The following is a 26,824-nucleotide window of genomic DNA, read 5'->3' on the forward strand; positions in this document are numbered from 1 at the left end:
TTACCATTTTACATCTCAGCCAGCAGTGTCTGAGAGTTCCAGTGCTCCACATCTCGTCAGCACTTGGCATTGTCAGTCTTTATAATTTTAGTCATTCTAATATGTATCTAGTGGTATCTCATTGTGGTTTTAATTTAATTTACATTTCCCAGCTACTAATAATGTTGAGCATTAATATTTTTCATGTGTTTACTTGCTATACATGTCTTCTTTGGTGAAGTGTAAAATCTTTTGCCTTTTTTTCTTTGTTTTAAACGGAGGTGGTTTGTTTTCTTATGAAAAGCTTGCTTTGTGAGCTTTATATATTCTGGATACAAGTCTTTCATAGATATATGCTTTGTAAATATTTTCTACCAGTCTGTAGCTTGTCTTCATTTTCTTACCAGTGTCTTTTGAAGAGCAGGATGGTAATGAAGGCAGTAAAGGTGGTTGGATTCTGGATGTATTTTGGAGGCACAGGATATGCTGATGAATTGAATGTGGGATATGAGAGAGGGGGGGGTCATGAATGACTCTAAGACTTTTGACTGAGGAGGTGAAAGGGTGGGGTTGCTGAGGGTTTTTATCATGAGTGGATGTCAGATGCTTTTTCTGCATTTCTGACAACCACCATTCTGTCCTGGAAATAAATCCCACTTGATCATGGTATATGATTTTTTAAAATATACTGTTGGATTCAGTTTGCTAATATTTTGTTGAAGATTTTTGCATCTATATTCATGAAGGTATTGGCCTATGGTTCTTTTTTTTGGTGGTGTCTTTTTCTGGTTTTGGTATCAGGGTGATACTGGCCTCAGAATGGATTTGGAAGTGTTCCTTCCTCTTGTATTTTTTGAAATAGTTTGAGAAGAATAGGTATTAACTCTCTTTAAATGTTTGGTAGAATTTTCCTGTGAAGCTGTCTGGTCCTGGACTTTTGTTTTTTGAGATTTTTTTGATCACTGATTCAATTTTATTGGTAGCAATTGGTCTGTTCAAAGTTTCTATTTCTTCCTCCTTTAGTTTTGGTAGGTTATATGTTTCTGTGAATTTATCCGTTTCTTCTAAGTTGTCCAGTTTGTTGGCATATAGGTTTTCATAATATTCTGTTACAATTGTTTGTATTTCTGTGGTGTTGGCTGTTATTTCTCCTCTTTCATTAGTAATTTTCTTTATTTGGGTCATCTCTCTCTCTTTTTTCAATGAGTCTTGCTAGAGATTTATCAGTTCTGTTAATCTTTTCAAAGAACTGACTCCTGGTTTCATTGATGTTTTCTATTGTTTCTTTATTAAATCATATTTAAAACAAAGATGGATGAGATTGTATGCAGAGAGAGCATAGTTAGAAAAGAGATGAAGTTCAAGTACTGAGCACTGGGACCCTCCAACATTAAGTGGTTAGAATGAGGAGTTACCAGCAGAGGGAACAGAGAAAGGCAACAGATTAGACAGAAGGAAAAATAGGGAGTATCCTGGAAGCCAGGTGAAAAAAAATGTTTGAAGGAGGAAGGTATGATCAGCTCTGTCAAAATCTGCTGATATAAGTTTGTGTACAATGAATTCTGAGAATTGTCCATTGAATTAAGCTACGTGGAGGTTATTGGTAACTTCAACCAGAGTGGTTTTGTTGGAGTGTAAGGGCAAAAGCTTGTTTGGAATGGGCTCAAGAAAAAATAGGAAGAAAGGAGACAGAAGGTATACGCAACACTTTTGAGGTCCTTTGCTATAAAAGGGAAGAGGGAAATGAAGCTATATTTAAAAAGGGATATGAGGTCAAGATTTTTTTAAATACAGAAGTGACAGTGTGTTTCTATCATGGTGGGGATTATATAGTTGAGAGGAAGCTGTTGATTTAAGGGAGTGCTAGAGTAATTTATTGGATCAAATGGAAGAGAATGGTATCAGGTTGCATGAGCTTCAGTGGAACTTGGATCATTTATTCATAATAAGAGTGTGTGGTTAGAGATCCATGAAGATGGGTAGAAAGGGTGCACTTGGGAGTCCTGATGACTTCTCATTCCTTAGGGCTCTTCTGATTTTCTCAGTTCTCTTCTGGTTTCCATTTTTTTTTTTTTTTTTTTTCTCAGCAGCTGAGACTGATGATGGAGTAGGTGGTATTAATGTTTGAGATAAGAGGAGACAGTGTGCAAATGCCATCAGGGTGAAGAGAGTGAATTAACTGGAGAATATGGTAGCATTGCTGGAAGCACTAAGGATCTGAGACCCATGGTCATGCATTTAAAATGAAGCCAGACTTCATCGTTACGTGTTTCTCTTATCTGCATTTAGTTTCTTGGTCCAGGAATGGAATTGACAGAGAGTTGGATTTAACCAGCGTTTCATTATGCTGGGAAGTTCTTTTTAGTTTCCACATCATTACTGAGCTAGAGGAGTTACAGGAGTCTTGGATTAGTGCTTGCTGTGATTCTCTTTCTATTGCTTTGAAAGAATTTGAGAGGAGGGTCTTTTCAGGACCTAGTGTTAACTGGCTCAAAGTCGTCATTTATGTCTTTCTGATGTGATTCCCTTAAGAGCTTTTAAACTAAAAAACCCTTTTGTTCTCAGATGACTGTTGGCAGAAGTTCAAAGTCCACTCATTTTGTTGACATTAACATATAGCATTAGAGATTGTATATACATGTTCATTCCCCAGTAGATATTTAAATGATTTACATTAATGTTGCATGTTAATAATGTTGAATTTATAGATATCTCCTTTGTTTTCTAATGTCATTGGTCTAGTACGTAAATGATTATATTGTACACCTTTATCATTATCAAGCATTTTTGTAGTCCTGGGAGTAAGTTACAAGTTTTCATAGGTATTGAAAATTGAGCTTGCAAAGTCCAGTTGGATCGTATCTTCTGATATGAAATGAGTGGACTTTTTCAATATTTACATCAGATTGTGGAAGAAAGTGATCTGCGAGGAAAGGTATTAGATGATTTTAAGTTTAATGTTTTTCTAAAGTAATGTTAAAAGGTAACTGAATATGGGGCGCCTGGGTGGCTCAGTCGGTTAAGCGTCCGACTTCAGCTCAGGTCACGATCTCAGGGTCCATGAGTTCGAGCCCCGCGTCGGGCTCTGGGCTGATGGCTCAGAGCCTGGAGCCTGCTTCCGATTCTGTGTCTCCCTCTCTCTCTGCCCCTCCCCCGTTCATGCTCTGTCTCTCTCTGTCTCAAAAATAAATAAATGTTAAAAAAAAATAAAAAAAAAAAGGTAACTGAATATAAGATTTAGCTGAAGGAAATGTAAAGGAAGATTAATCTTTTGTATAATGTATTGGGAAAAATCTAATCTAAGGGTGGAAAGTGAATTTATTGGTCCATGTAAATGAAAAGGTCCAGGGGCGCCAGGGTGGCTCAGTCTGGGTAAGTGTCCGACTTCGGCTCAGGTCATGATGTCACTGTTCGAGAGTTCGAGCCCCACATCAGGCTCTATGCTGACAGTTCAGTCTGGAACCTGCTTCAGATTCTGTGCCTCCTTCTCTCTCTGCCCCTCCCCCTCTCACGCTCTGTCTCTCTTTCTCTCTCAAAAATAAAAATAAACATTAAAAAAAATTAAAAAAAAAAATAGAAAAAGAACAGGTCCAAAAGCAGAATCCACTATCAGGTTCCATCAGGTAAAGGTTTTGATTCTACTTCTCTATGATTCTCTGCTTTGCCTTGTACGCAGCAGCTTTATATACCCTTGTGGATTTCAATGTGGTAGGAAAATTGCTGGGCACATTTCCATGTTGCACTGTCCTTTAAAACTGACTATTCTCTGCAGTGTTTATAACATATAAGAAAACTTTTTTCCTTCCAGATTTTGTGTTGTTAAACTTGTTTACATTTAGTTTATGCTCTCATATATTTATATGTTCATCTTTAATATAAATATACACGTGTAGCATATGTTCTGGTGTATTAAAGGAAATGTGAGATTGTGTAGCATATTTGTATTTAATGATTTTGGGGATGAATGCAGATATAGTAGTGTCATTTGGAATGATTTTATTTTTATTTTGTGAAGTTGTTATATAACTTAGGAGGAAGTTTTTTCTGTTACTTATTATACACCTTTCATTTTAAATGCTTTTTCCATAAAACTGTTGATTACCAAAAGGTTTTGTCATGAATTGAAAGTTAGCACATTCCTTAAACTCACAGCTTGCACTTTGGCAAGAAATAGTCTTGTTACTTCTTGTTAAAGTTAAAAAAAAGTATCTGTTTTTATAAGTTAGATTGTTGTTTCAGTGAGCCAACTGGAGTTTATAATAAGTTTTAGCAGCAGAAGGAAGTCAGCATATGTGCACAACAATGCTTATATGCTGAAATGCTAGCATATCCTTTAGGTATTAAAATGAGACTATTTAAGGGCATAGCTGACTCACAGTCTTATTTTGTGGCTTTTAAATTTTAAACTACTTTCATTTAAATATTAGAAACATAGCTAAATTCTTTTTTGTGATCATTCATTTATTCATTCATTATTTATTCATTCATTTTATTCATATAAAAGTTTTAAATGCAACTTTTCAAAACTGCAAGATTATAAGGTGTGCTGTTGAAATGGTCTGATTGGTGGTTATGTGGTTTTGTGTGTGTGTGTGTGTGTGTGTGCATGCACATGCACTTTCATTTCCTTTTTTAAGTACTAGAAAGAGTAATAAGACCTGATGGACCCTAATTTCATTGCCAAGTGTAAGAAAGTGATAGATCAACATGTTTTCTATTTTGTTCTAACATGGGAGACGTGAGATAAACATTTATTCTTTGTTTAACGCTGTATACATTTGTTTGGTTTAAATTTCTGTTCCAGGGGTGCCTGGGTGGATCCTCTGTTAAGTCTCCAACTTTTGCTTTCTTTTTTTTGGTTCAGGTCATGATCTCAGGGTCTGTGAGATCCAGTCCCGCCTCAGGCTCTGTGCTGAAAGTGCAGAGTCTGCTTGAGATTCTCTTCTTTCTCCCTCCCTCTCTGACCCTGCCCGCACTCTCTCTTTCTCAAAATAAATAAATAAACTTTAAAATAAGTAAATAAATAAATTTCTGTTCCAAATGTAAAGTTCTATGGTAAAAAATACAATTTTTTCCCCCAAAGCTTTATAAATGTTTAAAACCTTATGGGACTGGCTAAAGAAATCATTGTATTTAAATTCAAGGAGATTCTGCCTCATAGTAACTATGGAAGGGATTATGAAAGAAGTTTCTTCTTTAAGAAACTGGCACATTATTTTTCCAAGTTTGAAGAGATAGAGTTATGTAGTTTTCATGCTGTTGTTACAGAGGTATTTTAATTCCCTATCACTTATGCTGGTGTTTAATGAAAAAAGCTAGAAAGGTAGAATTTGGGAATAGTTACACTGTTTTCCTGAGAAAAGGAATGATTGCAAACTGAGAAAAGGAATGATTCAGCTAATCACCCATGCCTCAAAATGTGAAGTAAATATTAGGTCTTAATTTCTGAGTAAAGTTGCAAAGCTGTGTATAACTTTGTGAAGTTTTGTGAGTTTGAACATTAAACCAAGTAGGAGAGAAATATAATTAAGGGTTTCTGCCTTCAAATACCTGAAAGAAAAAATAAAAAGAAAAGGAGAGCATTAAGAATCATAATAAATAAAAATCAGGGCAGGGTAGGAAGGAGTTTCCTGTCAGATCTGAGTGTATTTTATGCTAAACTCTATCTTAATTGTGTTTAAGGCTAAGCCTGGTAATTTGAATTATGAAAATAAGGAACCTTCACCACTAAAAGCAGTGTGCTGATTATATGTATGTTATTTATGTTGGTTTATTTATTTATTTATTTTGTTTCTCAAAGTGAATTCCATAGATCACCCATACCAACATTATGGGTGGATGATTAGGAGAAAAAAAAATATCCTTGTCTCCACCTTAGGACCTGTTGAACTAGAATGTGTGGTAGATGGTCTCAGGATTCTTCTTTTAAAAATTATGGATTAGGGGCGCCTGGGTGGCTCAGTCAGTTAAGTGTCTGAGTTTGGCTCAGGTAATGATCTCGCAGTTTGTGAGTTCGAGCCCCACCTCGGGCTCTGTGCTGACAGCTTGGAACCTGGATCTTGCTTCAGGTTCTGTGTCTCCCTCTCTCTCTGCCCCTTCCCTGCCCCTACTCGGTGTCTCTCAAAAATGAATAAACATTAAAAAAAAAAAGAAATAGAGTATAGTACTCAACCAGAAGTTAAGCCCCTACTATGGAGGCCGCTTTTAGGCAAACAGGCTTAAGCAATGGAATGCACAAAGGGCCATGGTGACCACCTGGCTGAATACAGACAGGCCCATCAGGCGACCCACCCTGAAATATCCATAGGCCCTAGTTGACCAATGGGCTACTGACAACTAGGCACAGTTACCAAAAAAGTGAAAATTTTGTGTCGCCATACCTCCTCACCTTCCCTCCATAAAAGCAGCCCCCTCCCACTGCCTCTTTGCAGACAGCCTCTCCTTTGCTGTCCTGCTTGCCACTCCCTTGTGGTGTAGTCAATAGACTATCTCCTTTGTCCTGCCTCAGGTGGATTCTTCCACCTCTGGCGCCACTGGCTTCTACCGGATCTCGACCCACATTACGGGGCACCCATCCAATGGAGAGACATACCCTTTAGCTACCACACTCACTTTATGTAGACACTGGGAGTAAAAAGGAGAATGAGGCCTGCTTTCAAAAGCCTACATTTAGTGTGATATCACACTATTCAAAACCTTTATTTCATGTTATAAACCTCACAAAAATAGGTGAAACAGTAAAATGGCTTTGTATTGGCTCACTTTATCAGATTATTGTTTTCCTTTTTTAGTGTAGAAAAAGCTTAAAATGCACCCCAAGTGAACTGAGCCCCACGCACCTATGTAGGACAGCCAGAACTTCAGTTTAGGAATCTGGACTGTGTTTGCTTCTTCTAGGCAGTAGGCTGTTCCTTGCCTAGTCTATGGTTAAGGCAGTATGCTCCTTTTAATGTAAACATATTTAGTTGGCATTTTTATTATATTTTAACTAGTAGGTTGAGGGATTTTAGAACTCCTTGGTAGTCATGTAGCATTCCAAACACATTTTAAAGAAAAGTTTTGATTTCAGGTATAGTAGAGAGGTAATTAAGTTAAAAGGTGTGTGTGTGTGTGTGTGTGTGTGTGTGTGTGTGTGTGTGTGTGTGTTTAATTTCATCAATGGGGCTATTGCCCAAATCTCTTCAAAGAAAACTTAAGAATGTCTCCTGAGCAAAGAAAATTATTACGTGTGGTGAACTCTTTAAGTCATAGACGAAGGTCATGGCAGTCTGAGTGTATTTAAAAAAGGTTTTCTGTCTGCTTGGAAAGCAAATGAAGCACTCATTACTAACTTTAAAATTATAGCTATGAGAAGATTTTTGCTAGAGGTGAAAGATCAAGATCATCACAGTCCAAATGGAGACAGAAAGTTCAATTTCTGGCTTATCAGTCAGGCATGAAACATTTCAGGGTTATTTTGCATTATCAGTGGGGAGTTGATCTTGCTAATCCAATGCATGAAGATAAGATTCATTGAAACATTTATAAAGGCATTTAGAGTAGATCTGATCAGCAGAGAGCCAACTTGAAGTGAGAAGGAAATCTGACCTGTCAGTCACTGTCTCAGCTTCAGCAATCACTCAGCTTTTCTGTGCCTTGCCTTTCTCTTCTGTTAAATGGGGTCCGCTACTGCTTTTGCTTGCAGTGGAAGTTTAATGGCCTCCTGGAGAAATGTCATATCTGAAAAAGGCTTTCCGTGTTGAGCCCTCTTGCAAGCTGGCTTATGGGCACTTATTTCCCTGCAGCCTCCTGTGCTCTCTGGGAAATGGTGACCATTCTTCCTCTCTGACAGATTAAAGAATAGGATAGCAACAGCAGCAGCAGCAACGAGAAATTGTATGTTAACTACTCTTCTTCCGTATATACCTTTTAACATTGGTCTCATCTTCTGGGTGAGGTTGGTATTCTTAGAAGCCCTGCAAAGAGTTGGCTGTGTTTGTTTTAAGCTGCTATAAAACTTGTTTGAAACATGCCTAGATTTCTCCAGAATTTTGTTTGTGTGTAACTTAGAATTCTCCCCTTTAACCCCTTAATGCCTCTCAAATTGTCTTCCATTCTCCCACTGTAAACAAAAGCGTTTCCTTAATGGTTGGCAGTGATTTGTGTTCACCATATTCAGTGGCCAATTCTCAGTTTTTGTCCGCCATGACTTAACTAGCCTTTGACACCATGGCTGCTTGCCTCTTCCTTTTGCTTCCCTGACGCTCTTCTTTCCTATTTCTCTTCCTCTGTCTCTCATCATCCCTTTTCTCCTTGTCTAGCTCCTTTTCCATCCTAATGGGAATGTCTTCCAGGGATCTGATCTTGGAACACCTTATTTAGCATTGCTGGATTCCTGTAACTGGGTGCTTCTCTCCATGGCTGAAGTCTTTTGAACCCCACCTTTCAGTCTGTCTCTGCCTCAGACATAAGGACCAGTCTTGATCTTTGGTGAGAAGTGTTTAAGCAACACCAGCTCAACATGCTGTGGTGCAACATCACCCCCTGTGTTGCTAAGCCATCTGACCTTTAGCGAAGGATGCACTTGCCCAGGAATCAAAGCAGTTGTTACCATTATTCACCTAGTGGCCTAAGTGGTCACCAGGTAAGCCCGGGACCTCTCTCTGTGAGCCTTGGTTTCCTCATCTGAGGAGTATTTGCATCTTTATTTCATGGGATTGCGTACAAGGATCTTATGAAATCGTATGTAGAAGTACTCATAAATTGTTCAGGAGGATATCAAGCAAGCACCGGCCTCACCATTGTAGATGATGATGATTTTGTCACTGATGGGGTCACCTAGTTATCATTGCTTTCTCAAGAATTTGATCGCCTGAGTTTACTTATTCACTCACTTCACTCATTCATTAAAAATATATATGTTGAGTGCTTGCTATAGCTTGTTATATATATAGTACCTTCATAGAATTTTCAGTTGAGTAAGTGATATAAAACATAAACAGTAAATTGCAATATAAGATGGCTAGTGTTTAAATTTATAAGATGGTGAGTGTGTAAATAAATTTAATAAACTGTATAATCCCAGTTTATTACTTTGTATTATTTTATATTATAGGTCTTCAATATTTTTATATAAATGTTTCTTACCATAACCAGGAATATTAGTCAGATATTTAAGATTACCCCTTCTGGGAATGAAAAGGAATGGGGAAACATAGTAGTAGTAGAAAGATTGCTTTGGGAATTTATTTTTTATTAAAACAATTTTTTTAAGTGTATTTATTTATTTTGAGAGAGACAGAGAGAAAAAGTTGGGGAGGGGCAAAGAGAGAGTGAGACAGAGAATCCCAAGGTGGCTTCATGCTATCAGAGTGGAGCCTGATGTGGGGCTCGAACTCACAAACCATGAGATCATGACCTGGGTTGAAACCAAGAGTCAGTTGCTTAACTGACTGAGCCACCCAGCTGCCCTGCTTTGGGAATTTAGAACCAGAAAAAGGGGGTTGAACAGATTTGCAGGATATTTCTCTAAAGTCTGGAAAACCACCCTGGTTCTGTTCCAAGTCAACAAACCAACCAACCGCAAGAACAATCAGGTACCATGTCTCCCTTGAACAGTTCTACATAAGCATTGAAAATCTGTTATCTAATTCTTTTTTCAGTATCAGAATGTCTGCATATATTAGGACCAACATAAAACATTTTTCAGCAATTTGGTTTATTTGAATTAATTACATTTTAATTATCAAACTTTCTCGGGAAATACCCTGGGTTTATTAGTGATCTTGAGGAAACACTAGTTTAAACAACGCACAAGTTCTTTGTTAGCTAATCTAATTCGATTAATATTTGTATTTGTCTTATTATAGAAAATTTGATTATTTTTACCTTTATTTCCAGATTGTGGGTGTGTACATTTTTCACGTTCTGTGGCTTACTGTGCATTGACTACATTCCGGTTACTCATGTATTTGTATATACTTACGAAGTTGTTGCTACTGGAAATAGGATACTTGCTCCCAATAATTTGTTAAACCATGGAGTTTCAAAAATATCAATAAGGTGGATGTGAGAAGACTTAGCTTCTTCCCTTGGCCTTGTCCTTAACCAGCTCTGTGATCTTGGGTATTCTCTTTTTTAGCTTTTTAATTGATTGTGTATAAATAGGGCTGATTGGTCTATGTATTTATCTACAATAAATCTGTATCTATTTATACATATCTATCTGTATCTATTTATTTTTTTCTCCAAGTTTTTATTTAAATTCCAGTTAGCACACACTGTAATATTAGTATCAGGTGACAGAGTTGTTTTAGATGAAAATACTTTGGGGAAGAAAAAGAAAAGGACGTGTATATTTGAATTATTTATCAATTTTTAAATTACAGTATAGTTGACACACAATGTTACATTAATTTCAGGTGTACAACATAGTGGCTGGACAAGTCTATATGTTATGCTGTGCTCACCACCAATGTAGCTACTATCTGTCATCATACAACTTTATTATGGTACCACTGTCTATATTCCCTGTGCTGTGCTTTTCAACCCTGTGACTTATTCATTCCATAACTGGAAGCCTGTACCTCTCATTCCCCTTCACCCATTTTCCCCATCCTATCACCTTCCCTTCTGGCAGCCATCAGTTTGTTGTCTATATTTATGCTAAAAGGACCTATTTAAGTGACAGGAGGTAATCTGTTATTTTAAGTTGTTTGCTTGTTGGTGAAATATGATTAACTGTATTGCATTAATTGTAGATCTTCATGCTTTCTCAGCTTAACTTTCCTTATGAGAATATATGCTTTATGAAACAGGATGGTATTATACATGTATCTTTCATATGGGAATATTCAGTATCTATCAGACTAAAGGAACCAAGCTTAATCTTTCCTGCATTGCTACAAACTTTGAAAATTATCCTTTTAAACTTTACTTGCATTATGAAGATATCAGATTGTGTCTCCTAAGTACCTAATGAGAACATTCTGCTTAGTGCAATAAGATTTTTCAAGCAGATTATTCATGACCAAGAACACTTGGGTCCAAACTAATGGTCTGAATATATTGAGTGGGACTGAGCTGCATTCTAATCAAGTGATAAGATATTGGACTTGCAGGGCCCTCTAAATGAGTGATTTTCAATTTTTTAAAAAAATTACAACCCACAGATAGAAACTGAGAAGTTTCTAAAGTATAGTTACTCTATGTATAATTCCCTTTCTCTTCTCATTTCCCCTCTCCCCACTTCCTTCCACCTTTCTCCTTTCCTTCCCTTCCTTTTCTTTTCTCCTCTTCTATTTTGGGAAGAAAATGCCAGTCAGTATTCACTAAATTGACTTTGTGAACTACAGTTTGAAGAATACTATCTTAACCTGTCGTGGAAAGCTGCCATCCTGTTTCCTCTTGAGTCAGCTCTTCTGATCCTCTGGACAGACTTCTTGGCCTTTGGTTTATTCCCAGGGGGATTCCTGGCCGCCTGTTACTTGCAGAAGGCTCCCTTGGTGTTGGCCCTCAGACCGCTTGGGGACTTTGTGTTCCTGATCAATTCTTCTGCCATTTGTGGTCAGCTCATTTGAGCAGTCCTCTCTCTTCATCTGCCTAGCTACCAGATGAAGTCCTACTCATCAGTCAAGGCCTAAGTCAAATACCACTTCCCTTCGCAGAAGGCAAGCCTTTGCAGCCGCCTAGTCAGAATTAATCTTTCCTGCCTTCCCTGGTACTTCCTTTGTGTCTCTGTCATGACATTCACCCTTTATCAGATAGTTTTGCTTGTATTTGGCTCTCCAACCAATTTTTGAGGTTCATTTTCAGGAACTGCTTTTCTCTGATCCCTTTAATGCTGTACAAGAGTATCTGTAATAACAATGGCAAAGGAGCATTTGGGGAAGCTAGAGAATGACTCTAGTTCTATCACAGTCATACAACGGTCCCGACAAAGTTGTTCAGAGTAATGATGAAGTCACTTCCATGACAGTAATTTCCATAAGTTTGTGTTCAGTCTCTCCTTCAAGGATCTTTTCATAAACTTACTGTGCCAGAATAAAGTGGGATAGACTTGGACAATATTCTGTCTAGATTATTGCATTAATGCAATAATGCATATTGCATATATGCATTAATGCAAATAAATTTTAAATTTTGTTGAGAGAACTTATTGTGGAAAGTTTTCAGTTGATGCCCCATAGTGTTTCTTATTTAATGATCCTTCAGACATGGACTCTGAGACAGTGGGATTACAAAGTTCTCATCTAATTACAATTACATTAAGTTCACACTGCTTTGAAAATGGTACACTTTCTCAAATAGGCAGGCCGTGATAGTTTAATTCCAAAAACAGTCTGAGAAATTAACTGTATGAGGTAAAGCATATTTATATTTTTATACATACTGATATTTTTTTAATGCATAATGAGTTAGCCTATGAAAAATGCTCTTCGATTTTATGGCTCCCGTTTTCAGGGACAACAGGGACTGATATGCCTTAACTCTCACTGGAGTTTACATTGAGTCCTTATCAAAATGAGCCATCATAAATACTTATTACATTTGTGATCTGCAGTTACTGGCATGCCTTTATTGTTTTTGTTCCTCCGAAGTACGATATTTCCAGTTCCTCAGTAGTTTTAACTACCAACTGCTCTGCTCTGTGTTTGCACACTTGCCATTAAAGGTGGAGTACGTATTACATTTTCACATGACAAATGAGAGCCGGCATTAAAATTAAAAAAAAAAAAATCTACCTATGCTCAAGTAGTCTATAAAAAGACATGAATTCTGTTGGTTTGATATCATCATCTTTTAGTAAATAACCAAAGATAGAATTTTTGTTGGAGGAATTATGTAGTTCTATTTAAAAAGTTTTCATTTTCAAATTATGTTTGAAATGCTTTTTTAAAATTTTTGTTTATTTCAGAGAGAGAGCATGAGTGAGGGGCAGAGGGAGAGAGAGAGAATGAATCTTAAACAGGCTCCATGCTCAGTGCAGAGCCCGACACAGGGCTTGATCTCATGACCCCTAGGATCATGACCTGAGCCCAAATCAAGAGTTGAACACTCAACTGACTGAGCCACTCAGGCACACCTGAAATACTTCTGAGGGCTAAAAAAAGAGCCTACTTTTTTTAATTTTTATTTTTATTTATTTTTGAGAGAGTATGAGTGGAGGAGGGGCAGAGAGAGAGGGAGAGAGAGAGAGGATCTGAAGCAGGCTCTGCACTATAAGTGGAGAGCCCAATGCAGGGCTAGAACTCATGAACCGTGAGATCATGACCTGAGCCAAAGTCAGGCTTAATCCACTTGCCATCTTGCTTAACCCACTGAGCCACCCATGTGCCCCCCAAAAGAGTCTACTTTAAGAAACAGTTTGCCTATGGTTGATGAAGTTTTAGAACTTTGGGCCCAATTCATTATAAATTGATTATCAATAGAGAAAGAGGAAAGAAGTTAATTGAGTTAGAAGCTTGTTCGCTAAATAATAGAGCCTTTTGCTGGTTGGAAGGAGCCTAATCTCAGTTTTTTGTTTTGTTTTGTTTTGTTTTACTTCAAAATAATTTTTTAAAATATAATTTATTGTCAAATTGGCTTACATACAACATTCAGGGCTCATCCCAACAAACCTCAGGTTTTTTACAAAGCCTTTTAGGGATGTGAAGAAATACTAGCTTTGTTTTGCATTTTCCTTATTTCTGACCTGGGTGAATAAAAAGGGCACAGCAGGATGATGGAATGACTCAGACTGTAACAGTGCACAGTCCAGTAAGCACTGTTAACTTTTGTGGGCAATTCCTGTGCCCTAAGTGGATTTAGCTAGCTGCTAACCCACCCAGTAAGAGACCACTGAGATCACAGTAGGCTCTTGTCATCAAAATAATAATAGCCAGTGCTTTTATAGCCCTTGGTATATGTCAGTCCTTGGCCTCAGTGCTTTACATGCATTAATTCCCTTAATCCTTTTAACAGCCTTTGGAGTTAGGTACTATTATTCCTATTTTGTAGATGAGGAAACTGGCACAAAAAGAGATACAGAAACTTGCCCAGCATTGTGTAGCCCAGAAGAAGAGCTGTGATTGTAAACCAGGTGCTCTGCTTTCCGTGTCTATGTGCCTATCTTTCCCTTTTCTGCCAGTCCCTCAGTTAACACTGGAGCTAGGACAGATGGCACTCAAAGGTCTCCCTCTATATGTGGCTTATGTGGCCTGTGCTACCTAGGTGAGAAAAATAAAGGTTCACCTATAAGTAGACCCAAAAGCCATAGTTGCAGAAAAAATGATCCCTACGAAGTTGTGTAGGCATTGATGTTTCTACCTGACAGGAGGTCTCCCTTCAGAATGCTTTCCCATCTCTGCCAGGGCCCTGTGGTGGGTACCCCATCCAGGCATGGGCAGCACAGCAAAGGTCTGTGTATCTCACCAAGGCTTCCATTTGATGGCAAACAGTGTTTGTGAATATTTCTTATTCACAGCTGTATCCTCTGTGTCCAGTGCAGCACTCGGCATATGTCAGGGGCATAGTAAATCTATTTGAATTGATTAATATTTTTGAAGGAATGTGTTTAAATCTAGACCTACCCAGGTCTTGATTTAAATATGTCTTATTAAAGCAGTAATTCATATCTTGTTTTACTTCATCCTATATTAAATAAACTTGTGTAAATATCATACAGTTTTATAGAAAAATCAAGATACCTAATTGGCAATGTCTTGCAATATTTTTACTTCTCCCAGTTATTCACAACTATTCTGCTTCATCTAAACATCAACATCCACAGCCACTTAGATGGTGGCAACCTCCAAAATGGTGGGCATGATGTTTAGAAGGACATAAAAAAGACTTCTATAAGGTTGATCTTGTATTTTCAGATCAGTTCAGAGATGAAAAATGTACACAGACATTTTAGTAACTGAATGGGACCTTGAGTGTGTTTTTTTTTCCCCATTCTTATTTTGTATGGTCTTAAACTATCTAGTCAAATAAAAATCTCATGTGGGAAAAATGATTTTGACACTAGAAAACCTTCATAGGTACTTGATAAATGTTTTTGTTTGGCACAAATGATGTGGTAAAAAATTCTTTTCCTTAAAATAAATAGTGATTTTTTTCTCTCTGGAAGTTTCAGTATAAACAATTAAAATATATGTAAGAATACTTCTTTAGGTCATCTTCTATTGTGATAAATACAGTTAAATTATTTTGCATATTTTTTGAAATACCTTTATGTGTATTTTCTCTTTTGAGCTTCCTAACAATTGTACGAAGTAGATAAGACTGGTAATATATTACCCTGATATTTGTAGCTGGTCAAATTAGGATTTATAGGTAAGGTGCCTTGACTAAAGTCACACAGTTGGAAAGTATGGACTCCTTCTCCAGGCCGCTTTCATCCCATTATACAATATCTCAAGCAAAAACAACAGAACTCCAGGAAGGAACACCTGGATCTTATGCTGGCTCTTCATTACAGGTGGACAGTTTGAAATTGTTCTGGGAGATCGAATGTCAATGCACTATTAACTTGAAACACGTTATCGAACACTTGCAATTTACAGAGCACTGAACTAATATTTTGAGGAGTGGGGAGGTAGAGTACAAAGAGAATCCAGCGGTAGTCTGCCTTCACAGAGACTGGTAATGAAATGGGGGAAATTGGCAGGAGCATAAGCAACAAGTGAGTGTGAATGAGTAGGTGGGGTCAGTAAGCAGGGGGCTGGAGAGGTCTCTAGGGTTTGAGCCAGGCCCACAAATTCTGGTTGGAAAGGTGGTCTTTGGAAGTGATCCGCTTTCAAGTTCTCTCCCACCGGTTAGGAAATTGTTTGAAAGTGCTTCCGAGTGAGGTGAAAGTAAACTTGTTCTAAGATCCAAGCTGGAAGGGATGCTGCTCACAAATCCTGTCCCAGTGATCTGGCTGACACAGCACACTTTGTTACCTGCATGTGGGAGCAGGAATGCAGGCTGAGTGAGGATGCGGTCACATCACGACTGACAATTGCACTTCCTTACAGTGACCTGGTGGCAGAATTGCCACTTTGCTGTGCCCATGGATACAAAATCTGAACGGAAAAACCGGAAACCACACTGATGGTGTGGGTGGGTCTGTGGCACAGGTAGGCCAAACCTGTACGCATCATGGCAGCTGTAGAGTTAAAAGAAAAAATCACCACTGCCGTAGTCACAGAGAAAATCTTCAAATATATCTCAGCAGTTTCCATTCCCTACTGGATGAGAAGGTGATAGCAAATCTGAGATTTCCTTCTGTTCTTCAAACACGAGAAGGCTTTCGAAATTGTTTTGGTACCACAGATCCAACCTTTACCACCAGGAAGCCAATCCCCCCCAGGAACACAGCCACCAATATTCCCTTCTAGCTGGTATCTGAAACTATGAGACACAGTGTAGATGTTTTTTCTTTAAATGTTATTGAAATAAAAATAACAAATTAACTTCAATGTTAGAAACCCTATTAGTACATACCTACTTTCCTCCCTAAATCCATACTATTGATTAGGTTATGTAAAATATTTCCTGGCAGTAGATACATGTTGTTTAGTGCTAACTGGGGAAATGATTAAATTAACATGTGTGAACATGCTTTGCAAATTACAAACCATTACAGTTACTTTGTTATTAGGTTACTGCTATTAGATGATGCTATTAGATGACTGGCTTTTAAAAAAAATTGTTGATTAGAAAGTCTATTTGATATAGTTAATTGAGTTAGGTATTGAATTGTCTTATTGTATGTTGTGTTACTACTCTGGGAGTTAGGAGTTAAATGTGATATATTCCACCTTGGTTTAGGAAACCATAGTTTTAACATGATACTTGAAAAAACATTTAGTGTTTTCTCCCTTCCTTGCCTAAATTGTTTCACTTATTTCTTTTTGCCTCAAAAGGCTGGGAAGAGAGAAGAGAGAGTACTATGATAGTCTACTTGATTTTTTTAAAGCTTCTTCACTTTTGTCTTTATATTTTTAAGATCTGTGTCTTTATCTTTTGAACTTTCCCCTTCTTTCATTCCTGTCCTTTTCCTATTTATCTTTCATCATTGTCTCTCCCTCTTTTTTTTCTGGTGAATTTTAGTTCCTCCACTAAGTCTTAACCAAACTGGACTCTTTAGTAGGTTTCTGCATGATCCCCTGGCACCTTTGTTATTGTCACTGTCTTCAGTGTCGTCTCTTAATGTGTGGTTTCTTCCGTGGGGCATAACTGTATTTCAGCCTAGAGCAGGACATCTCAGGTTTCCAAATCCTTAACTTGGCCTTCTAATGACAGAGGCATGCACATCCCTGGCACTATCTCTTCTTCCAGAAGCTGTCAGGGTTCCTCCATCTGCTCTGGCAATCGTAGCCTCTGAAGGTCCTCTATGACAGGCGATTGCCTTCTACCCTGGCTCTGTGTACAGCAGGTGTTCGCAGGGTCCACGGGACTCCTTCTGCCCTCAGCACCAAGATGTTAGGAAGCTTCCTGTGGGATGTGCAACTAATGTGTGACTCTGCTTAGCTGTGACCACAAGGCCCATCCCAAAGCCCGCTGATGTCATGTACCCTCAGGTCTTCCTTCTAGGCAGCTACCTACTCTTTAAAGTGCTGCTTCCAAAGCCTTCTCAAAATGAATCACTGCAGCTTTATTTGGAAATTGCAGAAGTCAAGGAGATGGATGGCCGCCTGAGAGGACCTTGAGCTATAACTATAACTCTCTAAAATCTCCAGTCAGAGTCAAATCATATAATCTCTTTAAACTCCATCTCGTATGATTCTGTAGAAATAATTCTCCATTTGGTCTAGGTGTGAGGGTCTTGGGGGATGTTGGTTTGGTTATCCTGATTTTCACTCTTTGGCTTCTTTTCTGACATTAACCCCCCACCCCGCCAGTCGTGGCAAAGGTTGGGGGTGGGATGGCGGAAGACCATTTACCTCGATCCATACCAAAGCTGTATTCTGTTTTTGCATTGACTCAGTCTAAGTCAACACAGAATATTAGCTAATTTGGAGAATCTGCCCAATTTATTTATTTCATAAGTGCTCAATTCATACTCAAGGAAGTAAAGGAAATAAAGTATGTTGCAAGGAAATGAATTGATTTCCTGTATCTGTGTAATTGAATATTATTTTCTCAAATTGACCCAACTTTAAATTTCTTATTTTGTTGAATTTTTGGTGATTTTTTTTAACAACTCCCACTCTTTTGTATAAATTATACTAATTAGATACCAATAATAATGATTTTTTCTCTTAAAAAAACTGTATTGATTAAGTGACTATGCTGGTTAATATATGTATCATACACCCCTGATTGCTTTCTAATATCTATACTCCCTCCTTCTTTAGAGCAGAACCTTTCAGCTGGGCACACTGCCACTCAGCTAAACACTGTATTTACTAGAATTTGTGGTGTTCCAATGGCCATGTAACTAAATTCTGGCCAGTGAAATGTAAACGGAAGTATTGCATATCACATCCAAGATGTCTTCTTAAAAGTGGGTGGTGCAGTCCTCATTTTTCTTTCCTCTCTCTGCTTACTGGAATGTGGACCTGATGGCGACAGCTTGAAGAGCAGTCTTAAGATTGAGAGACAGGCTGCTAATGATAGTGGAGCATCAAGAACAGGATTCTGGGTTCTTTTGACTATGGCGTTGCTGTATCCTGGGTTGCCTACGTCCAGGCTTCTTTTACAAGCGTACCTCTCTTGTATAAGCATTGTTATTTGGAGTAGTTTTTTGTCTGCAACTAAACTTGATCACAATTGATGTAAAATATATAATTTTCAAATAATGGGATATAATAAAGTACACTTAATACTGGAGCTACACTGAATGTGTTTCAAAATAATATATTTAGAAGCCACTTGAAGAGCTAAAGTAATTCCTGGGTCCGTTATAACTTAATAACGTGCAGTATTATAAAAAATAGCTCATTCATTGTCTTGAATTTTTTACCTCTTTTGATTCTTTTGGAAATGTGGATTAATACTGAGAAATAGTTTTGTTATTTAGCAGCAGTATTCCTAATGCTAAGTACAAAACTCTAGACACTTAGGGGAATTTTTGGAAATATTCTGTCTTCAATCCTTTTTGCTGATGTATTCGAGACTGATTTTGTGCTTTTTTTGTTGTTTCTTGAGTGACGGTGATAAGAATACATACAGTAAAGTGTGATTGGTAATGCTTCTCATAAACTTTATGCATCTTTTGTCAAGGACAGATATTCAAAATAAATGAGCTCTGATTTTTCATTATCTTTGAGTTTACGTATTATTTTGAAGCTAATGTAATTAAAAAAAAACATGGTGAAATACACCTCACATAAAACATACCATTTTAACCATTTTTAAGTATATAGCTCATTGACACTACAGTTTACATTGTTGTGTAATCATCACCACCATCCATCTCCAGAACTCTTTCATCTTCCCCAAATAAAACTCCGTACTCATTAAATAAAAACTCCCTATTCCTCCCTCTCCCCAGCCCATGGCAACCCCCTTTCTCATTTTCCATATCCATGAATTTGACCCCTCAAGAAAGAAACCTCATACAATTGGAATCATACAGTATTTGTCTCCTTTTGACTTGCTTATTCCACACTGATATATTGTTTTTCTTTACTTGGGGAATTATTTCAGCATAAATGAATTATTATTGCATAGGATTGTCTTTTTTACGTTCATCTTCTGAAAATTTTCATTTGTCGTGGTAATTACAGTGAACGTTAACAGAGTAGATAGTGTTATGATAAAATAGGGTATTTGAATCATTAGTTTATGCAATACAGTCCAAGGTAGAAGTCACTGTATAGTTTGGTATTTTTGATATTATAACGACCATTGAAACATAAAACAAGGGCTTTATGTTAACAGATATGCCATATGAGATGAATATGTTAGATATTTTAGCTAATCTGGTGAGTTTCCTGTCATCCTATGTAAGAACATAAATGTCATATTGTAGTGTACCATTTGATTTCATGTGTTATCTGAATATATTAGAAATAGATAAAATGTGATTTTAGGATAAAATGTTAAAGTTCACAGATGAAGCGGTTATCCCACTTGGCTTATATTCTATATGTGTAACAAATAGTAAATTAGTTTTTCTTTCTCAGAATGTACAGATTTTTAGGATTGAATAATAATCCCTAAAAAAGGAATTAAGATGTTGATGATTATTTGTTGCCTTGGGGAAAATATTGATGATCTTTGTTGTTTCAAAAATAACATTTGTCCTTGACTTAAGTGTTTTGTTTTTTGTTTGTTTGTTTTGTTTTTTAAACTTGTATCACTGCTTGCTCCCTCTTGGTTTCCTCAGAGGCACTTTATAGAGGTATGCTTCAATAAAACCTTTCTGGTAGATTGGTAGCTGGGAAGATTCTTTCAAAAAATCCCAATTAAAAGAAGAAATATGATAGGGAGTTGGCCTAATGGGAGGTATGCAACTGTATTTGCAAATCTTAGACATCATCCCGCTATTTTGGTGTAACCCTTCAGCTGACAATTAAAATCTTTGTTTTATTAGTCATCACCCAACCCTAACAGATGGGTGAAGAATTAATCTGATTTGTATTTTTCCCCACAACTTTCTCCTACACATTGTAATAATCTATGATTCGCATTCAGTGAGTTCTTAAAGATAGTTGATAGGCCATACAGATACAATATTTATATCCTATTAAAATTACGCCAGAGTAAAACCACAGAACAGAAGAGCTTCTAAGACCCCTGTAGAAATTTGAAGACAATTTTGATACTCTCGTCCACTTGAAAAAAAAAAAAAAAAATCTGCCTAATACCATAATGTTTTTTCCCTTGCCAGGACCCTCCTTGCCTGGTGTCGTTTCTTGAGCTCTCCTGGGAGGAGATTAGTCTAAAACAACAAAGTAGCCAGATGTCTGGTTCTGAGAGAGTCCCAGAGGCCAGGCTACGGTAGGCAACAGAAACCGCGTGGGGCTGAAGATCAAAGATACCTGAGAATTACTTATGGGCACATAATATGTGTCATTCCCATTATTAACAGTCTGAGAAAATTTGTTTCTCTAATTAACCCTTTTGTTGGCGTAACCTTAAATTTTAGTGAGTATATTTCTTTTTTGATATGTGTTCTTTTGTGTGGTTTTGAGAAGTATACAAATCAAAAAAGAGAAATGAAAAGGAACCCATGTGCTTGATTGAAATCTCTAAGTACTCTTATTCTTATCCAAAATAGATATGCTGTCCAGTGTATCATCATTTATCATGAAATGAGTGGCATTATGGTTCTAGGTTAAAATTACAAATTAATAGTCAGGAGCTACATGTTTTAATGTGTGAAGAGCTCTTCTTAAAGCTCTAAGCCTTACTTTTAAAAGTACAATTATTTCAACTTTTAACTGCTTTAGAGTGGAGATTTTTAGATCACAGCTTCCTGGTCTTAAAATGAATTCAGGATAAATCCCAGTGGTGGGAAATCTGTACCTTATTAATAGTTGACCTCTTTCTTTTCACATTGGTATTATAATGAAATGCTAATTAAACGTTATTGCTATCCTTTACCTGTTTGCTTTATAGATACAATTTTACATTGTTTAGATACAGACAAATTTGGAAAATATGAATACATTTGCTCTTTTGAGTTTGTTTTAATCCTAAAGCCTCTGAAAGCTTTTAGCTGAATTTATTCCAAGGGATGGGGAAACATCTAATTATAACTTTTGATGTGTTAGCCTCTAGATGACAGTATCGAAATAGAGAACAAAAGATTCTGGTTGGCCTTGCCACTTGTTTTTGTTTCCGTTCAACATCATCGTGTAACAACAAAATCGTGTAAAAGCCTTATTCCTGCTTTCCTTGAGATATAATCATAAACCATTGTTACCAAGAGCCAGCTTCAGCGCTTTTAAGTGCTACAACACATTCTTTAACATCTAGTAATAGAAACTTGGCATAAAAGCTGTAAAAATGTCTTTAGACCTAATTGGAGATATGTGTTAGCAATATAGTGCAGAGATTTCATATTCTTTGTGTAGTGGTCAAGGCTTCTTTTAACCCCTTGAGGAAAATGAAGCTCCTAGGAGCAGTTTGTAAGGATTAATTGATTTATCTCTTTGCTTCTAGATTTAAGTATTGAAGCAAGAATAAAATTGGCTTCCTGCACAAAGAACTGGAGAGACAACTGTATTTTTTTTTTTAAGAGCAGAATTTGTGTTACTTTAGTGACAAAGGGTGATCTGTGCTTTCGCTCCTTACACCTGTGTTTCTGTTACTGCTTACCCCATCGTCAACAATACCATTTATTATCACTGGGGAGTCTGGTTATTTGTTTTCCTATTTTGAGTGCAAATCGAGTTCAGTTATGACAACTGTGCCATAAACATTTCTAAGCTCCAGTTACTGGCTTACTTTAAACAAGTAGTATTTGGAGTAACAAAACACTTCCCAGTATCACAATATTATTGTCAGTTCCTTGGAGGTGGTTATATAGCAGGATTTGATTTGAAGGAATGAGAGTCATGGTTCCAGGACTAAGGTCCAATGATGGAAGGAGCATTCCATTCTGTTGTGGTTCAGGGGGCTGTTCTTGTTTCTTCCTTTCAAGGAAGTCCTCATTTCCCCCCCTTCCCACCTCACCCCCAAGACACACATGCTTGTGTATGTATACACATTTAAAATGGGGATTTGCTAAGGAGAAGACCAAAAGGTAACTCTTTTAATTTTTTTTTTTTTAAATCTTTCAGAAGTTGCCAATGTTGCTGGTCATGTTAATGTATTCATCTTGAGTCGCTTCATTGACTACTGATCCTCTTCCCCCTTCCCCCTCTTCTTCCTCCCCTCCCATTTATGTTATGGGCCATTACTGTGAGTATCATCTTTTGGGGCATCTCTCCCTCAACACTGTGTACAGAGAAATGTTGAATTATGCTTGAAAAAATAAGCATTATCAAATTTAAGGAGGTGAAGAGTGTTGGTTTTCTAGTTCCTGCTTTTTCTTTATTCATTCTACCTACCTTACTCATAGATTTCTTTGTAGATTACCTCCACCTCTACCCTGTCATATTTTCTCTATTCTTCATCTTTTAGTTCTTAATTGTGTTTCAGCAGTCTGCCGATAGCCTTCCAGGATGGGTTCCGATATGAAATAAGAGCAAAGTTGTAAGAACAGGCAATTAAGCTCTCTTTTTAAAATTCTTTTAATAACTTAATGTGTAATGATTTAGTACTTGAGTGGGTATTGAGGTAATAATCTATAAACTTTTTGTGATAGAATTATGTGCTAAATAAAAATGCTCGCAATATAAATCAAGTTGGCTTTGTTAGAATGTGATAACTCGATATGCATTTTAATTTCTCTTAATTTTAAAAGCTTTGAAGTTAAGCATATGGTCTTAAACATTTGTTTTTAATCTGCAATGGTTTGAAAGATCTTAAGACCTGCTTACGTACTTACCTTTTTAACTTGTTTCCTAAACTTCTTTACTTTTATTTTTTTTTTAATTTTTTAAATGTTTATTTATTTTTGAGACAGAGGGAGACAGAGCACGAGTTGGGGAGGGGCAGAGAGAGAGGGAGACACAGAATCTGAAACAGGCTCCAGCCTCTGAGCTGTCAGCACAGAGCCTGATGCGGGGCTCGAACCCATGAACCGTGAGATCGTGACCTGAGCTGAAGTTGGATGCTTAACCGACTGAGCCACCCAGGCGCCCCTAAATTTCTTTACTCTTAAAGTAAAATTTATCCTCACCTGAGGTTTGTAGAAATAACCCTTGGATCATCTGTCACTGTTTCCAATGGTGGTCTTTGGCTCTAAATTGCCTTAGAGTCTGAGGCCGCAAAGTGATAGGATTAGATCCTAGCAGATGGGAGAGTCCTTTCCCCAGTGGCAAATGACTGGTAGCACACTGCTCAAGCCGACAGTTCTGGAAACAAAGTTATGTTTTGAGTGCAAAAATGATCTTGAATCCTTGTGACTTCTAACTCTATGGTTAAAATAAAGGACAACATCTTGAAAAGAAGTAATAGAAAATTAAGCATTGTCATTGATTGTATCCAATGTGAGCAGTTGGCAGAAGTGTTTTAAGTGGAGTCCTTTTCCTTTTTCAGGTAAGATTTACATGATTAAATATAGAATGAAACGACAGCCAATAGATAATCAGATACCTCAGAATACTGTTTGGGAAGCTGGGTTTCCTGAAGATATGAGGCTTAGTTATTTTAGCCTGGGGATTTTGCCTGGGGAAAAATGTATGTGCCTCAACAGCTGAAGGGCTATTCAGGAAGAAACAAAGTAAAATGGCATCTATTTTAACGTGTAATTTTGATATTTCATACTTAATCTTATCCGTAACAGAAATGTCAAAATACACCAGCTGCAGACCATTTCTGAAGCCATATCTACACTACCAAATTGAACTAGGTAGATAAAATCCTTAAGAATCAAATAGTTTTCCATAGGGAGAAGAGGGTGTCCTTTCTAGGTAATTCTCTGGAGGGTAGGGAATGCGCTAGTGGAGTCAAATTGAAGATGTGGTGTATTTCAAATACAGGAACATCCAGCCTTAAAAAACTGCTGTGGGGAGGGCAGGGGGCAGCTTTAAAAATTGATTTATCATACTTAAACGTAACTATGGATTCTTTCACAACATTTTCTATCTCTATTTATTCCCACTTACATTTAAAATAACATGTTCCTTCATTTATGTTTATTTTTTTTTGTTTTAAATTTTAACCTCATCTCAAGTTGAATTGTTCATGCTAGAAATGATACTACAATTCTGTCCTTCATTTCTTTGTCCTTCATAGACTAAGTTATTCTAGCCATATGAGTTACTGTTTAAGTTAAAGTCAAGTTCTTGCTAATGGAATGGCTAGATTTCTATTTTATATAAATGCTTTTCTTTTGTTACCCTGGAAGCTTACGCCTTAAAGGAATTAAAATAGTAAAGTCTAGGCTACCATTTATCCTGTCACTACATGGCTGTTGTTTATTGTTTTTTAATCAAAAATCAAGTTTCTGTATTTAATGACTTGGAAGATGCATTACATTTTGTCAAAATGTAAGAATTTATGAAAAATAAAGAGCCTCTGGAATCCCCAAAAGATCAAGAAGGGGATGTGTATAATTTTGCTGTTTAACACTTATATAAGCATTAATATTTATTATTGAGTTTAGTATTTTGTATTTTCTCTTCCATCAACATATATTATAGTGTATTATTTAGAGAACATTAAACAGCTAAGATTGAGTCACAGTAAAAAAAAAAAATTAGGTTTTTTCTTTTTTCCTCTTTTATTTGAATTTTCCCCATGGTTGTTTGGTAAAGAGCAAACAAATTTGTTCATGATGAGGGAATTTACCTTGAGTAAAACCCTGTCTGGTATGTATGGAAGTAAACCAAAGAACTGACAGGTTGCAGAATGGTCACCATCATCTCTTACCCTAATGCACAGACTGTTAATGCTAAGGTAACAGAGGTAACTTTGGCAGTGAAAACCAGTGCCACGTGCAGATATGGCCTTTGATACTTAAGTTTTACTTAATTATTAGAGTGAACATGAAGCACATCGGGTTGGTTGGCTTAACTAATAGTATTAGTTTCCTAACATTTAAAATTCATAGAAATGTTAGATAAATGCACTTTTGTTTGACCAGAGGATTCATTTTTTATTAAAATAGCCATTAAAAAACCAAAACACAACATTTCTAGAAACTCATTTTTTCTAAAGAAATACATGATCAGTAGAAAATGTTTCCCTAGCCAAATTGGTAGCCCTGTGCTCTTTAAAATTTTTTTTTAATGTTTATTTATTTTTGAGAGAGAGAGAGAGCGTGAGCGATCAGGAGCGGGGGAGCGGCAGAGAGAGAGAGAGAGAGAGAGAGACAGAAACAGAAACTGAAGTAGGCTCCAGGCTCTGAGCTGTCAGCACAGAGCCCCATGTGGGGCTTGAACCCACAAACCTTGAGATCGTGACCTGAGCTGAAGTCCAGCACTTAATCGACTGAGCCACCCAGGCACCCCAATCTTGTGCTCTTTTAGACAGCATTATTTGGAATACTTTAAAAAGTACTTTTTACCCTATAAATGTCAAATTATGCCTTTTCTTTGTAACCTTTTTAAGGGGAAGTTTTATCAAGGAATGAGACCACTGCATTTAATTCACTGAAGTAAATTATAATTTCAAACATCTCTTTATGATGTTTTAAAGATCATCTTGTGTAATGTATACATATCTTTTTAGTGGAATATACCCCTTGGCTTTTCCGTATTTGATAGGTGTTGTAGCTTGGAAAGAAAACCACACATAGAGTAAACCACAGACTCCAGGAACCGGGCAGCATGAAAATAAAACACACTTTCATATATGCAAACAGTAAAAAGCATACAAATCGGCCAGCTCTTTTTTTGAAGTTTTCAGTGATAATTAGAGATTAAAAAATAATTTTGCCATATCTGTTGTGATTCTCTACTCTTTCAGCCAGTTGTAGCAACCCGCACACTTTCCTCATGAGGGGATCAGTGCACACAAAGGCTTATGCTTTGAGGGAACCTTAGAACATGCTTGGATTCGAATATAAAAACCCTACGTTTCGCAAAGACACTGGTGTAGGATCTCCCCGACCTTTGTCCCCTTGAGAAATAGTGATGACAGCCATTTAGATCTTCCCCCACACCTCTAGTCCTCTGTATCGATGGAAAAAAATGCTTTAGACAACTGATGACCAAGCAGTTAGCTTTACCAACCTGAGCTTTGGTGTTTGAAATTTGGTTTTCAGTCTCATTTCCTGCCTACTGAAGCGATATGGCTTTTAGACAACCAGACTTTCAAAAGTTAAAAGGCAATAAGTCAATCCCCCTGCAAACACAGAAACATAGATTCAAATCGTAAATAAGGAAATGCATTG

The 26,824-nt window shown here is 37.1% G+C and overlaps 1 protein-coding gene across 8 annotated transcripts in view; it reads left to right on the plus strand.

Annotated features, from left to right (window-relative positions):
• The window catches only part of SLC10A7 (solute carrier family 10 member 7), a 250,502-nt gene that overhangs the window by 22,527 nt on the left and 201,151 nt on the right, over positions 1-26,824 (plus strand). The window contains exons 5-6 of one of the 8 annotated variants that reach the window (XM_042935363.1): positions 20,765-20,874; positions 22,662-23,114. The exons of 4 other annotated variants lie outside the window; for them this stretch is intronic. In XM_042935363.1, the coding sequence (XP_042791297.1) occupies positions 20,765-20,874; positions 22,662-22,689 (138 nt within the window). In that variant the 3' untranslated portion in view covers positions 22,690-23,114. Of the gene's footprint in view, positions 1-9,858; positions 10,073-20,764; positions 20,875-22,041; positions 22,260-22,661; positions 23,115-26,824 lie in introns of those variants that run through there. 3 more of the 8 variants (XM_042935364.1, XM_042935368.1, XM_042935367.1) reach the window with 3 other exon arrangements.

Source organism: Panthera leo, chromosome B1 (genome assembly GCF_018350215.1).
Source record: "Panthera leo isolate Ple1 chromosome B1, P.leo_Ple1_pat1.1, whole genome shotgun sequence".
NCBI lineage: Eukaryota > Metazoa > Chordata > Mammalia > Carnivora > Felidae > Panthera > Panthera leo.